The sequence below is a fragment of the Tarenaya hassleriana genome, unplaced genomic scaffold (assembly GCF_000463585.1).
Source record: "Tarenaya hassleriana unplaced genomic scaffold, ASM46358v1 Cleome13, whole genome shotgun sequence".
In the NCBI taxonomy this organism is placed as follows: Eukaryota; Viridiplantae; Streptophyta; class Magnoliopsida; order Brassicales; family Cleomaceae; genus Tarenaya; species Tarenaya hassleriana.
In genome coordinates, this window is record NW_010963495.1 from 2,276,627 (window position 1) to 2,292,129 (window position 15,503).

Here is a 15,503-nt window from a genome sequence, read left to right on the forward strand (position 1 = left end):
TGGTCTTGTATGTTGATGATATTCTACTTGCTGCAAATGACATTGGAATGTTACATGACGTAAAGAAGTTTCTCTCTAAGAACTTTGAGATGAAAGATATGGGTGAGGCGTCCTATGTGATTGGAATAGAAATATTCCGTGATAGACCACAAGGATTGTTAGGATTGTCTCAGAAAAGTTACATTAATAAGATCTTAGAGAGATTCAGAATGGGTGAATGCTCTGCAGGGATAGTTCCGATTCAGAAAGGGGACAAGTTCAGTAATATGCAATGTCCAAAGAACGAATTGGAACGAAAAGAAATGGAAAGTATTCCCTATGCATCAGTGGTTGGGAGTTTGATGTATGCTAAGACGTGTACACGACCAGATATCAGTTTTGCTATTGGAATGTTAGGCCGATACCAGAGCAATCCCGGAATAGACCACTGGAAAGCTGCAAAGAAAGTTCTAAGGTACTTGCAAGGCACCAAAGAACACATGCTTACATATAGAAGAAATGACAACTTGGAAGTCATTGGGTATTCAGATTCCGATTTTGCCAGATGCGTTGATACCAGAAAGTCGACTTTCGGTTATCTGTTCCTATTAGCTGGAGGAGCAGTGTCATGGAGAAGTGGAAAGCAGTTTGTCATCGCTGCTTCTACTATGGAAGCTGAATTTGTAGCATGCTTTGAGGCTACAGTTCATGAATTATGGATGCGGAACTTTATCTCAGGGCTTGGAATTGTCGACTCTATAGCCAGACCGCTGAGAAATTATTGTGACAATTCCGCAGCTATCTTCTTCTCAAAGAACGACAAATACTCTAAAGGTGCTAAGCACATGGAGATAAAATACTTAGCTGTCAAAGAAGAAGTGCAGAAACGAAGAGTGTCATTTGAGCATATTAGTACCGATCTTATGATATCGGATCCGTTGACTAAGGGACTATCGCCTAAGACATTTAAGGGACATGTCGAACGGATGGGCATTATTGACAAGTCCTTACTTTAATGATTATTTCGGAGAATGTTTTGCTCATTATATTTATGACTATGACATTTTGAATTCAATTAAAGTATTGTTTCTGCAATTATTAGGCATGTTATCATTATGTCATTTGTGTACACATATTGTTAAGTAAGATAACGTGCATAATGATATAATCCCTAGGTCATAAAGTATGTTGGATGATAATTGATTGTGATACATGGAAGGGATCATATTAAAAGTGATGTGTGACCGCCATGATTCATCGATTCTTATTCAAATGAAAGTAATCGATGATAGATGAATCTAATGTAAAGTTGCGCGCTTAAAGTTTATTAGATCATCAATTCGTCACATGGGCCAAGTGGGAGAATGTAAGAAATAAATTATTATGTGGCCCATGTAATTTGGGCTTTCGGGTTTTAATATTAATATGGTTCTTTGATGGATAAGAACTCATTAAAGAATTAAGGCCCAGAGGTATTATTGAAAGTCCCCTCTCTCCTTACCCTAATACAACTAGGGTTTCCGCACCCTATAAAAGGAACATTATGGTTCATTATTTCTGTCCATCAAGAAAAACTTATAGTACGGGAGAAAGGAGAGAAAACCTAGAAGACTTTTGGTTCTTAAAGTTATTCCGCTGCAATTCATGGATCCAGGTATGGTTTTCTGATCTATGTTTCATTGATTGTTTTGTGTGAATTATATAAAGCCAGATCCAGTTTATCGTTTGGGTTTTCATAAAAGCAAATCTCTGAAAACCTGAAATTATCTTACATAGGTAACCAAATGTAGTTTTGATTATCTGTAAAAGAATAAGAATTTATATCGTGTGTATGATATACATATATATTATATTTAGTTAAATTATACAAATTATCCGTATATAAATATGTACAAAAATAACAATTTTGATAGATTTGCGAAATAAAAATAATGTATGGAATAGAAACCAAGCTATGTGAGATGAAAAAAAAATCATATTTTCAATTTCTTACCGACTAACAAAATAATATGATTATCCCATACAATATTCAGTATATAAAAAACTGAAAATTTGTTAAATTTTACAGATGGTCGACAAAATAAGGTACGGTACGTGTCGTATATAGACGTTGGTGCGATAAAGGGTCAATTTCATATTGCCGTATGAATGTGACGTAGGCTGATAGCAAACAAGTTGGCAGACAGAAAAAGGATAAATGACACGTGTCACAGAAATAAGGAGGGCCACTTGTTAGGACATGATGTATAAACACACCTCTTCCTCTCTTTTTTTTGACATTGTATGATATTTTAATTTAAATGACTTATTTTATTTAACCTAATAATATCCGTTTGTCCAATACTATATTATGGTATATTAGTTTGATTCCAGTTTTACAGGATATTTTAAATTTGGATACTTGCTTAGTTTTATGAACAAACGTTTCCACCGAATGGGAAAAGACCTTTCATGGTGCATATGGTTTCCGATCACTCTCATGATTGAGCCCAGCCCATGTAAACTGAATTACTATGTGTCCTCCTTTATATTAGCTGATGATCTCCATATGCAGTAATGTCAACACAATTGATCTAAGTCGTGATTTTTTCAGTTCATTAAAAAATAAACCTAACAAGTCAGACTCATTAAACACGTATTCAATAAATTTTTTAGTTCGGCGAACTGACGAGTTGCTCAATGAACTGACTTTTTTTTTAAAAATTAATGTATATAAAAAATTCTAATATAATTTTATATTCTTTTTTTCATATGATATTATAAATATTTTAATTATTATGAAGGTGATAATTACAAATATTAAATAAAAATTAGAGTATAAATATAAAAATATTATTAAAATATATTTTGTTATTATTATCTATTTAAATTATTTTTTATTGAACTATTATTAGATTATTTTTTTACCTTCTGAAATCTCAACCAATATTTTTTTTATATAGTTTATGATATTAGAGTTTTATTAAATTTTATGTATTTATTTAAATTTATAATTAAATTTGGAATAAATATAAATAAAAAAATATTATATATCATTTGCTCAATGAGTAGGCTCATTCAGATCAGAAAACTTACGAATGATTTAAGCCAAGATTTTCTGGCTCGTTAGAAAATGAGCCTAACGAATTGAGTCCAAAACGATTCGAACCAAACGAGTCGAGTCTCAAACGATCTGAGTCGGCTCGTTTGACACCTCTATCCATATGTTCCAAGCTCTTAACGTTTTAAGTTATAGAGTGGAATTAATAAATCATGTGCGCACTATGTATTCCGAATGAATCAATATTGTTTTTGAATAATTTAAAAGTTTCTTAAATTTTGAATTATGAAGTAAAATTGATAGCATATTTTTTGCACGTAAATAGTATCTCGTCGCATATAGATATTTGGTGTGTAGCCAGTCCTTTCCACAAATCAGATGGTGAGTAGCTTGTCTAACAATGGTGCTCGCACGTCAACAATACCAAATAAAATAAAAGATGGACCTTGTGAAATCACCAACAAAATCAATGATATAACACACCCACACCCACATATATATTACTGGTTACTCTTCTTCAACGTTAATTAAAATCCATCGCTTATTACTCGATTTTCCAAATCAAGATTACTAATAATCCTATCCACGTTCTTCAAGCAGCTCCCTCGATAGCCTTGGTGGCGACGGGTCTAGCCCGAGCCGTCGCAACCAGGGGCTCTGCCTTGTGCATGACGAGACCTTTCCCCTCCGTCATGTCCACGGGCTCATCCCCGATGGTCTTCCACTCGAAACACTGGACCAAGCTTCCCAATGTAAGACCCACAATACGCAGACCCAATGTCCCACCAGGACACGCCCTACGCCCGATCCCAAACGGTATCAACTTATACGCGTCCACTTCCTCTCCACCCTCGAACCTTTCGGGCCGGAACGAGTCTGGGTCGGGCCATACACTGGGATCGCGGTGTATGGCCCACGTGTTCACGAGCAAGATCGTGTCACGTGGCACGTGGTATCCACCCACGGTGCAGTCCGCGGACGAATAGTGCGGGAGGAGGAATGGGCCAGGAGGGCATAACCGGAAAGTCTCGGAGATTATGTTTTGGAGATAAGGGAGGTTTGGAAGATCAGATTCGTCGATCAAACGGGTTTGCCCGACCCGGTCGTCGATCTCTTGTCGGGCCTTGTCGAGGACGTGAGGGTAGTTTAGTAAATTCGCCATTGCCCATGTGAGTGTCACGATCGACGTGTCCGTTCCTGCCAACATCATGGCCTGCATGCATGCATTCCCCCACGTGAGCATTTTATCATAATGAGACTCGGAAATGCATTATATATTGACGATCTGTTTTATATTATTCACACGGGAACTTGCTATATGATGTAACGCCCTTTAACTTTGCAGAGCTTTTCTTTATATATTTTTAAACTCTATTATGCATCTCCATTGTAATCAAGTGCACAATTTCCAATGCATGTTGTTTGATGTAAATACTCCATCGTAACTCAGAGCTGATGACGAAGTTTCTTATTTTGAAAAAAGGAACCCGTTTCTTATTTTAGGAAAAAAAAAAAAGAACCCTCTATGATTAGAGACTTTTCTCGGCCGGTCCATCACATATAAGATTATAGAGGATGAGATATATGCCAACAACTTCTCGCACTTCTAAGTAGTCATAGTCATATTTTCTAGAAAAAGCACACGGCATTGTATAAAACTGTATACTATTTTTTTTATAATAGGGAAGTTCACCGAAACTCTTATCCGACTATATCTTCCAAAAAATTGAAAAATACGAATTACACCGATAAGATCAACGTCTACTAATCGTTTTTTATAAACTGTATACGAATTTAATAACGTCTACTAATTGTTTTCTCAAATTTATCAACCATACCATGTAACGTATTAATGATAATTAAGATAACCATATTCGTTTATATGTATATAAGTATCATTTTTGCGCATATATATATATATGTGTGTGTGTATAAACATGCAGATAGAAGATATACGTACTTGAATAAGGCCTTTGATGATCTGGTCAGTGTACTGCTCGGGCTCCTTCTCCTGGAGAAGCAACAAGTGGTCGAGCATTGTGTCGCTTTTCTCTCGCTTTCTTCGCATCTCGTCGACAAGCCCTTGCATGAACTCGTTCATCCGAAACCCTAACTCTTTCACTCTCTTCACGTACTTTGGGCTTATCCACTTTATTATCGGGAAATAATCCGCTGGATTTCCTACTCCGCTCTTGTCCAGGACGTCCTGCGTTCAGGGTTTAGCATTATATCATTCAATATCAGCCGATTATAACAACTTGATTTTTTATAGCTCACATGCGTGCATGCTTATATATATATATATATGTGTGTGTGTGAATATGAATGCTATTTATGTCAGATTTGTAAGAACGTTTAATTTGTCACGTTTCTCTGTGTTTATTCTTTTGTTTTTGGTTAAGAGTGATTTGTAATTCCCTATGTTTATTCTTCCTTAGGTTTATGGATTTAATTAAGGAATCGATACAGGATTAGATATGCTCCATGCATCTGGTGCAGATTAAATATAGTATTTTTTTTATATCATGTCCAATATTTATACCTGCATTATCTCATGAAACCTCCGAGCACCTTCCTCTTTGCTCTGGTCGTCGTCGTAGTATCTCTTTCCGGCGATCATCCTCATTATATTGTTCATCACCACCACCGATATCGTCTTCTTCAGATTCACGGTCACGAACCCTTCACATGCCTTGCTCGCCAGCTTGGCCACCATGCGACGCACCTCGTCGGACCGAACAGCTTGGAACAGGTGGAGACGGTGAGAAGAGAGCATCTCCACGGCAGAGATTCGTCGGAGGTTCCTCCAGTGGGGGCCGTACGGAGCCGTCCCGACCGTCGTGTTGTCGTAGGCCACGTGTTTGGAGTTGAGAAACCGTGGCCGGTTGGCCAAAACCGTGTCGTTCGGGCCGAAACACTCTTGAACTAGAGAAGGTGACGAGACGACGACAATGAGGCGTGACCCGACCCGGAGGGAGAAAATGGGTCCGTATCGCTCGGATAGTGACCGGAACGCGCGGTGGAGAGGCTTTTTCAGGTGGAGGATGTGGCCGACGAAGGGGAGAGACGGCGGAGATGGCGGGAGATCGTTGCCGGAGCGTTTCCTCGAAGGAAGGAGAAGTTTTAGGGTGAACAAAACGGCAACGAACAAAAACGCGAATAACATTGTGTCGCACATAGTGGCTAATCAGTAATTAATAGCAAGGCGACTGTAACGAAGGCAGCTCTAGGTTTATATAGGGAGAGCTCGGTTCTGTAGACGCATATGTAGGATTTGTTTTAGAAGAGACGATCCACGTGAATTGTTGCATATGTGAATACGTTTATGAAATTAATAAGCATAATAATAATATTATATGCCTCGTACGACGACAGATACATTTATTGATCTATTATTTCATATAGGTTTATTTAGTATTCCAATTTTGTGCCGTCCAACTGAGATCTACAGTTGCACACTTGAAAATAGTGCTGGGCGATTCGGTTCGGTTCTTCGGAACTGGACCGAACCGAACCGTTAAAACGGTATTTTTCCCGATCCGAAACCACGGTTATTTTTCGAACGATACCATTTTTAGAGAACCGAATTTTTTCGGAACCGAACCGAACCGAATTTCAAAAATTCCGAAAAACTGAATATTTTTAAAAGAAATCTATCATTTTTTTAATAAAACCCGGAACCGAACCGAACCGAAACCGAAACCGAACCGAACCGAAAATAATAAAAAACTCGATTGGTACCTATTTTTGTAAAACCGAAAAAACCGAACCGATTCATTCCGTCTCGAACCCGAACCGTTCCCCGAAACGCCCACCCCTACTTGAAAAATTGATTCAAATTACACACATCTGAAAGTTAAATGCCACCTGTCAAATAAATATACACGTGTTAAGAAGTTTTTGTGATCTTTTTTCCGATTAAAACTATTTTCCTAAACAAAAACATGTTCGATTCTAATGGGCCAGCCGGATCTTCACAAATCTTCCAGGTCAATTATTATATTTTGTTGTTAATCTTTTATCATATAAAAAAATATTACCTAAACGTTATTATTTTTTATAATCAAATGTTTTGAATTAGGTTACGATCGACAAAATTTTGAGGGTGGTGGTCACTCCACGAGATGCACGTGTTATGGTTCAGTAATGCATCATTTTAAGCTACATAATTAATAGTAATTAACTATCAATTTTTATGGCGGGAATCTCACCTAATAAAGGAAGGATATCTTCCGGATATTACTATATATTACTCTAGATACTACACGTATCAAATCCCTGATTATATGTTCTATTATTCCCTTATCTTCAGCTATTTTCAAACTGATTCACGTGTATATATCTCTTGTATCCTCAAATGATAATCAATAAGAAATTCATTGTGGCATACCTAATGGTAACTTTTTTCTTTGTGTCTAACTGGGGAAAAAACATGAATATGAATATAATATGTATAACGTGTTTTTAGATTCCGAAATTAAAGTTCACACTTCGGTTGGAAGGCGAAACGATTAAATCGATACTTACACAGATACAATATATATAGTCATCCATTTCGGAAAGACGACGAATCTCAAGAAGCTCTTCCCATACAATTGGTGCAACGAATAGCTCCAGAATAATATTATTTTACTATTTGGACCGACACATCATTGCACCGCGGCATTTTAAAAGGTAATATAAAAATACGTTCGAGACAAATACAGAAGCATCGTGAATCATGTTTTTTTTTATATAACAATGGGAACCCGCGCTCAACTCTTCGGGTCGGACTCTGCAATGCCTCACGATCCAGAAGGCCGGATGAAAGATACAGTATCATCAGTAGCGGACCTAGGATATATTGTCAATGGAGACAAATTTAATTTTATTGAATGATAAAAATAATTTATCATGGAGGCACCTAATAATTTTAATTAAAATTTTATAAATTTTACAAAGAAATTCTTATTTTTAATCAATCAAATGGGGCATGTGCCTCCACTCCTTTTAACATAGATCTACCACTGAGTATCATAGACGGTAAACCCAACGGCTAAATGCAACAGCCGTCAAGCCACGCCAACTAGGTAAACTAGCTGAAACTGACCGTCTCAGGAGAAGCTTGACACCAAGAGAAATCGAATCTCTGACCGAGGGAGAGTTATCATCTTACCAACAGGGTCGAGGACTTCCCCTATAAATCATGGGTTTTCGTTTCATTTGAATGAATCTAGTTTCGGAAAGAATCCCGAGTATTGTCAAAATATGTTTTTTTACTTATCTCATACCCTAAAAAAAATATATACGAGATATATAATTATTACCACATAGAAATCATACATTATATTACAACTTTATTAGTTTAATCTTTATTATATCCTCTAATCTGTCATCATCCCTATTGTTAAATTGGTGCGATAGGTTTAGATTACACCGGATTCATATTTTCTCTGCATTTGTTTTTAAATTTAGAATTAGGTTGATGTTGCTTGATTGTTATCAAGTGTTTGTACTCTATTGATCAATTCGGTCTTTTAGTAAGCTACATTATTTTTACATTAAATACGTATATTAATCTGCATAGGGTATTTGTTGAGATTCGGAAATCGGCGTCGTATCATAACTGTGAAAGCCCAGGCCCATTTATACTCAAGCCTTTTGAAGCCCAAAGAAATTATCAAAACGAAAGCATTGGATATATTTCAATTCCACGTGATTGGCACGTGGCTACTCTTCACGTGGCCCATTTATTTGGGTCGTGTCGGGCTTTGTATTTTTTTTTTAATTCGTAACATTATTTCATTCTTTTTTTTGTTTCCCTTGACGTGGCACGAACACTAAGGATACTCACGAGCCGCCACGTGGCATTATCGTCTCCGTCCTCTGGGGCATGAACTTGAACTTGTCGTCTTGTTCGTCGTGCTCGGTTACGATCGAACAGAGAATTTTCACTTTTTCAGGTGAAGAGAATGGCGGCTGTTGCCGGTCTGATTCGACAGCGTTTCATGCATTCGCTTCGGGCTGAGTTGAATCACGGGTGTGCACCGTCGTATGTTCTGCTGGACCTGGTCCACGGAACTCGGTGGCTCAGTGGCGGAACTGAGTCGAATCGGACCGAGTTCCCGGTGGAGAACGCGTATGTCATATTGGGAGTTTCTGAAATTAGCTCAGTTGCCGAGATCAAGGCATCGTTTCGCAGGCTCGCCAAGGAGACTCACCCAGACCTTGCCGAGTCGAAGAAAGATCCATCTTCATCGAAACGTTTCGTCCAGATTCTCGTCGCTTATGAGGTGTTTTTGGAGCTTCCACTTCACTTCCTGCACTGTCTGATTTTCCGTTTGGTTTGTATATTCCGATGGTCTGAGATGCTTTTCATCTTCGATCTGAAATTCCCAATTCATGGAAGAAGTAATATGCACCCAATTTAGATTTCCTACATTTGATTCCGTATTGATAGATGGATTGCTTGATCGATTCGAATTTCATGAGGTTTAATTCTAAGCTTAGCACACGAAAAAAAAAGGGAAAGCTTGCGGGGTTTCATATTTTCACTAGTTAATTCATAATTAGCTTATTATAGTGTATACGCATTTCAGGTTATTTTGATAACTAAACTTGTAATAACTTTTCATCAATATTTTGTGATACGACATGGTTTAGCTCCGTGAGAATTTTATGACATTGAAGTATAATTTGTGGTGGTGATGCAGATTCTTTCAGATTCTGAGAAGAGGGCACATTATGACAGGTATCTGTTATCCCGGAGAATGGTCGTGACAAACCACTCTAGACAAGGCTCGATGCTTTACAGATACGAATCACGAATGACAACGAGCAAGGAGATGGAAGTAGTTGAATGGCTAAAATGGTATAGAGGCGCCATAAATGATATAGTAACAGAGAGGAGAGTAGCAAATGGCTCAGGCTACTTCGACGTACTTGAAGCAGATCTCTATTCAGCCATTAAAGCTGCATACTTTGGGCCTGACATAGACTCGATGGAGCTTCTACCCGACTGCTTTGAAGCCGAGGAAAGGTCTGTGTGCGATACTCCGGAGGTTCTGCACTTGGTATCAGGACGGGACCTTTTTGGAATGGTCTGCGTGGAAGATAACTCTCTTGAACTGTCCTCTTCTTGCCATGCCAAGTTGGCTTCTTCATTTTGTATGGATCAGGATATGAACCAACTTGTCGAGAAAGCAAGCTGTGACGTGAAGTCTGATGATATGATTGGTGCTCGGGTATCCTGCATGCAAGTCTCGAGAAATGAAAGTATTGTTTCAGATGCATATAAAGATATCCAGCTGCATATATCCGGAAGAGTTGTTGCTACAGGCATTAGGATTCCCCCGCAAGGGTATTGTGAAGGGAAACAAAATGAGGATGTTAATGACCGCATTCATGTTTTCCTTAATTTAGATGAAGGGTCTAATAATGCCAACAGATGGTATTCATCTCCCAGATTTGGAAATGGATCCGGAGTTCTTCTTGGAAGCGTTAGTGGTCTTGGGACAAACCCAGATGAAGGCTCATGCTATGTCTATGATGGGAATGGTGTGAAGACTCATGTTGTCATGAAACATAGGACATTCCTGGTTTGTGATTCTTATATCTACTAGCTTTTATTCTTTTTTACCTTTCACAATCTGTGACAGGTATTTTTTGAAAACTTTGTCGCATGATGCATACAGAGATTAGCTCTGGATAAAAGCATTTACCTTTTTGTTGGTATTTTTTTCTTCATATTTTCCAGGTGAGGCATTTGCATTGGTACAGGATTGGGGATACAGTTTCCATTTGTGAGTGTAGATGCAGTAGAGCAAAGTTACCACCAAGCAAGTAAGCCCATTGCTTGCATTGTTATTATTATTGCAAATATTTTTGTTTTGTTTCTGCGAATGGTTATGATCTGTACCTGAAAGGTGTTAAATCAATTCTCTTGTAGTAGATAGCTTTTCTGAAACGCCCAAGTAGTCTTTGATCTTGTTATTGAAGATGCAGTGATGCCGATTTTAGATTGCATCCTTACCGCGATGGCATGTAACAATTATTGTGTGAAATGTGGAAACAGGTTTTGGCTGTTCGAGCCTCGTTGTGGCTTACATGATGTTGGAGGCTGGTACATTGAAACTTTCGGGAAGGATAAAAAGGGCCGGACAGTCCTTTCACAAAGATTCTGGGATGGGTTTGAAGTGAGTGAGACATTTGATGGGTGAGTTGATATTTGGTTAGCATATAAAGAGGCTAATAGGGATTGACTAAAGTTAAAAGGCAGAGTGCTGTGTATTGATTGGTAGAAGGCACTTCCATGCATATGTTTTCAGACTCAAAGTTCCTTGGGGTATATAATATTGAAATTAAATGTCCATATACCAGAAACCTTTTAATTTCTTTTTCAAAACATAACACCTTCATCTTTATCTTTTCTAAAATCATTTACATAAAAGGACTAAAAGTTCATGTCTGGAAAAGGTGCAGTAGAGTCTGTAGAAGTTGTTTCGAAGCTAACTATCTTATATGCGACTTTCATTTTCTCCAGGAGACTCCATCCAGCTATCTACTTGCTTACAATTGCATACCGAACTCTTGATCTTGAAGATGAGAAAAGAAGGAAACACTCGGTGGTGGGTATCATTGAGGGAAGGCTATCAAAAGCCTTGGATTGGTGTAAGAAGTTGGTACGGAGAGGGACCCTTGGAACTTGATGCCAAAAGACAAACCGAAGAAGATTCCTTCCGCCAACAGTAAGTGCTGATGATGGAACCGTATCAACTGTAGATTTGCAGTCCAATCAGTCTTGGCCATTGCTAAACCTGAATTTCTGCAGTCTTAAATCTGTTGTAAATTTGATGTTCATACAGGTGAGAAAATTTTGCAAGAGGCAACTCAAAGACTGAAACTTTTTGTGCAAATCAGTCCTTCAGAGCAGGACCTAAGTGTGCTAAAATTTGCAACTAGTGGGCTTGAGGGGGTCAAGCTGGGTCCTGCAAAGAAGTAAGTTGATACCAGTGAGATCTAGAAGATGAAAACTATGGTATGACTTGTATATTAACACCACATGTATTTATCTCTCTGACAGGTTGCCAGAATGCAGATATAGGACAACTTCTAAAGCTAACTCTCAGTATATACGAGGAACCACTTATTATATGGAGCTTTCTCTCCCAAGTAAGTCTTATTTTCCTTGTCTCGTCGCTTGTAATGTAGTAATTTACTCGTACTCTGTTACAGCTTCCTGGGAAAACAAGAAATGATTAAACTGTTACAGCTATCGTATGTTGGATCCGATAGTGTGAACAAAAGCATATCAGCCTCTCTCACTTGTATCCGGATCTTTGCCAATTCCCCTTGTGTCTGGTTTATGTCTTCTTTACTTGTATGATCCACTTGGTAAACTTCTGTGATCTTTTCAGTAGGCTCTGCTCTGTATTATGATAAAGACCCAGGACTTGACGAATGATGAATGCACCAGAAAGCAAAAGCTCTGGCTTATAGATTTTGCGGGAAACAGAAGGTTGGCCAAAACTAATGTGTAGCAAAACATTATTAGATCACTCATGTGACTTATGCATTGGCAACAAATTGTGAAAAACCCGTACATGTAATGTCTCAATTGTTCTCAGAGAAGCTTAGCTTTGGCTGCCTTAACAATTTCCATTTTCCATTTTCAATACTCAGGAACTCAAAAAGTTCAAAGCTTTTTCCAAGAATCATCATCGAGGTAGGGTTTTGGCAATGGTTTTCACCATTGCCCCTTTACCCTCCTTAACCTAACTGCTGAGAAGACAAGAACTGCAGCAAAGACGGTGATTGCCAGTTACAGGTCGTCTCGTAGAATCTCCATTCCTTGGTTACACCGTCATGATCAAGCAAAGACTGTCTCCAAAGTCAGTTCCATCATCTGTTTGCATGTTCTGGTCGACCATCGCTTTCTGTCAGATGCAAAGTCCAGCTTTAGAGACCATAAATCTTCAGATATCATAATTTGTGCCAATCTTGGTGTGGTGGCTTTCCCCAACGTCTGAGTGAATATATACATCCGGATGCTATGAATAAGGAGACGGCCCCTAAAGCCATCATGGTGGAATTCTCTATTCTGTGGTATCCTCTCTGCAATGTTAAAAGTATAGATAAGTTGATTTGTACAACACCAAAAGGGTTGATTATGTATTATCATTTACCAAAACTATCACTGAAGCATTAATCTGATGGCAATGAAAAGCCATTGTTTCAGCATCAATATTCAATAGTTAAGTCATGATATATTCAGAAAGAGGGAAAAAAGGTTTATGTTGTAGCAGCATTTACCTGTATCAAGCAAAATAGAACAGCTGCATTGGCTGGGACCTGAGAAAGGCTCATCATTCCTCCACGCAATTCATTTGGCACATACCTGTAAATATGGATAGCAGCAACGACAAAAAAGGCAAGAAAAACCTTAGTTCCACCAAATGACAAAGTGGCCATAAGCTGAAAACGGTAAAATCAACAGGTATATCAATAAATTACATTGTCCTTAATCTTGCAAGCAAAGGCAGCACCAGTCCAGAACCTCCATGAAATAAGCAGAAGAGTACAAGTAAGACCCATATTTCCTGAAGAAAAGGTTCCAATCCCAAAGGCTTTCAGCATAGAGAAAGAAAAGAAGCTCTGCCGTAGAATGTATATTTTTCTCAAGCTATCAGGTAAGGGTTTTACCTGATAATCATATGCTACTATAGACACCACAATCCCAAGTATGGAAAGGATGTACACCAAAAAGTCTTCAACTCTGAGCAATGACTGTCCACTAAGGATCCATGGGAATACTGTACTCCCGAGCATCCTTGCACCCAACAGACATGGGTATATCAATCCTAGATTCACTTCTCGGCCATCAGCCTGATCCAACATAATTCGTTTCAATCTTAAGCAGATGAAAGAGCTGGTCATGTTCTCTAGTCTTAGTAATAAAATAGCTATTCTTAACCAAAGGTCCAACATGGAGATCCCAAAATGTCTTGATCATACCACTATTGTTGGAGCCCAAAGAATCCAAAAGACTGCAATGGCAAACTGGAGGCAAGCTTGTGAAGTTCCAAGAAGCCAAATTCTTTTATCTGATTAATCAGCAGCAAAGTATGAGTAACTTATACTGTCTCTCAAATTTTGAAGTTGGGAGGGAAAAACAGACAGACCCTTACCACCAAGCACATATAAGCAAGATGCTGCGGTATAATCCCTAAATGTCAAAGTCTTCAAAGACCCTTTTGCAGTCCGGAAAATAGAAACAATGACCACCACAGACAAGAACAAGGATACCGTAGCAGAAGATGCTAATCCATGACGAATATCATTGTCTGAGAGCCAATTTGCCAGCACTTGACTTCCGATTAAAGAAGCGGATTCAAGGAAAGTCATCAACCAGAATGTGTCATTCAATGTGTTGTTCCTTTGACTTTGCTGTGAAGACACAAGAAACATGGCATATTAACTAAACAAAACCTCATGTACTTATACATATCTTGTCACTAATTCAAGAGCAAGGAAGAATCCATAACTGAAAAGTCGAAAACATGAAAATTCCAATGCATACCTTTTCATGTTCCACAACCATCCATGTTTCGAACCCAAAAGAAAATATAAGGGCGGAAAGAGATAAGCAAACATTCAAGGACCCAGCACTTGGGCTCCTGGTAATCCTCTTCCATGCGCCAACACCAAAGTGCAAGATGCAAAAGAGCAGACAGATTTTCTGATGACCTCTACAAAAGTTTCAATTGTTAAACATAAGTAGAAGATCATGGGGGCAAAAATTCAGTCTCCACATTTCCTAAAATCAATTCGAATAAACTTCACAGCATCACCAAGAGCAAATCTCTTACATGAGATCAGAAAGCACACCAAGTAAAGGACCGACAATCAGAGTGGCTGCGTATCCAACGCATAGATAGAAAACCATGACTTCCTTCGTTTCTTCATAATACGCTAACTCGAACTCTCCGTACACCGACCATAGACCTTCCATAACTGAAAAATTACACCACAAGATTACAATGAATACATACATGATGCTGAAAATGGAAATTTACAAAAAAACAACCAACAATTCCACACAAAAGCCCTTCAGAATCCACCAATTCAGATAATACTACTCCCGTTTTATCTTAAGAGCGCGCAATATCCATGAAGAAATCAGTAAGCACACATGTTCATATTGTGAAAACATGTGCACATACCTGAAGAGATAGCGTAGACGAAGAGAAACCATCTCTGGAAGCGAGTGAAAGAAGAAGAAACGCTATGATCAAAACTTCCAAATGTTCTGCTCTTGGCGTAGAACGGCAACAGAAGCACCGACAAGGAGGTGAAGACGAAGAAGAAGACAAACAAAGATGAGCTCGGTTCCCAAACAGAGCTCTCGATCACCACCCCCATTGATCCCAAGCAATCGGAAAAACCACCGGAGAAAAAAAAAGACGGAGTTTCTTCAGATCTAGAACTGATGAAACATGTTTCTTCA

At 38.5% G+C, this 15,503-nt stretch overlaps 3 protein-coding genes across 5 annotated transcripts; 1 reads left to right on the plus strand and 2 right to left on the minus strand.

The window, feature by feature from the left end:
• Window positions 1-3,353: 3,353 nt before the first annotated feature.
• LOC104807618 (isoflavone 2'-hydroxylase-like) lies at window positions 3,354-6,223 on the minus strand. The gene is made up of 3 exons (XM_010532986.2): window positions 5,562-6,223; window positions 4,980-5,225; window positions 3,354-4,232 (listed from the first exon to the last, which is right to left on the minus strand). The coding sequence occupies exons 1-3, from the start codon at window positions 6,195-6,197 to the stop codon at window positions 3,612-3,614; spliced, it is 1,503 nt and encodes a 500-aa protein (XP_010531288.1). The 5' UTR covers window positions 6,198-6,223; the 3' UTR covers window positions 3,354-3,611.
• A 2,635-nt stretch (window positions 6,224-8,858) lies between these two features.
• Window positions 8,859-12,785, plus strand: LOC104807621. Of its 3 annotated transcripts, none has more exons than XM_010532988.2 (9): window positions 8,859-9,291; window positions 9,712-10,596; window positions 10,755-10,840; window positions 11,073-11,213; window positions 11,541-11,745; window positions 11,863-11,995; window positions 12,081-12,169; window positions 12,415-12,515; window positions 12,680-12,785. In XM_010532988.2, exons 1-5 carry the CDS (start codon window positions 8,971-8,973, stop codon window positions 11,704-11,706), a joined length of 1,599 nt encoding a protein of 532 aa, XP_010531290.1. In that variant the 5' UTR covers window positions 8,859-8,970; the 3' UTR covers window positions 11,707-11,745; window positions 11,863-11,995; window positions 12,081-12,169; window positions 12,415-12,515; window positions 12,680-12,785. The 3 variants fall into 3 exon arrangements, with proteins under 3 accessions (XP_010531290.1, XP_010531291.1, XP_019057429.1); XM_010532989.2 differs by having other exon boundaries at window positions 12,418-12,515; XM_019201884.1 differs by lacking the exon at window positions 12,415-12,515.
• LOC104807620 (molybdate-anion transporter-like) lies at window positions 12,566-15,471 on the minus strand. The gene is made up of 9 exons (XM_010532987.1): window positions 15,220-15,471; window positions 14,866-15,010; window positions 14,577-14,745; window positions 14,185-14,443; window positions 14,012-14,100; window positions 13,700-13,882; window positions 13,511-13,596; window positions 13,310-13,394; window positions 12,566-13,111 (listed from the first exon to the last, which is right to left on the minus strand). Exons 1-9 carry the CDS (start codon window positions 15,416-15,418, stop codon window positions 12,980-12,982), a joined length of 1,347 nt encoding a protein of 448 aa, XP_010531289.1. The 5' UTR covers window positions 15,419-15,471; the 3' UTR covers window positions 12,566-12,979.
• Window positions 15,472-15,503: the final 32 nt, after the last annotated feature.

What these genes read in the sequence shown, in the direction of transcription:
- LOC104807618 (XM_010532986.2), bottom strand. Translation starts at nt 6,197, where the DNA reads ATGTGCGACACAATGTTATTCGCGTTTTTGTTCGTTGCCGTTTTGTTC. An exon ending in GGTTTCATGAGATAATGCAG is followed by an intron (nt 5,226 to 5,561) that starts GTATAAATATTG and finishes CCCTGAACGCAG; the next exon opens with GACGTCCTGGACAAGAGCGG. An exon ending in TCATCAAAGGCCTTATTCAA is followed by an intron (nt 4,233 to 4,979) that starts GTACGTATATCT and finishes GCATGCATGCAG; the next exon opens with GCCATGATGTTGGCAGGAAC.
- LOC104807621 (XM_010532988.2), top strand. Translation starts at nt 8,971, where the DNA reads ATGGCGGCTGTTGCCGGTCTGATTCGACAGCGTTTCATGCATTCGCTT. An exon ending in TGAAACATAGGACATTCCTG is followed by an intron (nt 10,597 to 10,754) that starts GTTTGTGATTCT and finishes CATATTTTCCAG; the next exon opens with GTGAGGCATTTGCATTGGTA. An exon ending in GTGAGTGAGACATTTGATGG is followed by an intron (nt 11,214 to 11,540) that starts GTGAGTTGATAT and finishes CATTTTCTCCAG; the next exon opens with GAGACTCCATCCAGCTATCT.
- LOC104807620 (XM_010532987.1), bottom strand. Translation starts at nt 15,418, where the DNA reads ATGGGGGTGGTGATCGAGAGCTCTGTTTGGGAACCGAGCTCATCTTTG. An exon ending in GGTGTGCTTTCTGATCTCAT is followed by an intron (nt 14,746 to 14,865) that starts GTAAGAGATTTG and finishes AAACTTTTGTAG; the next exon opens with AGGTCATCAGAAAATCTGTC. An exon ending in TAGTAGCATATGATTATCAG is followed by an intron (nt 13,597 to 13,699) that starts GTAAAACCCTTA and finishes CCTTTTCTTCAG; the next exon opens with GAAATATGGGTCTTACTTGT.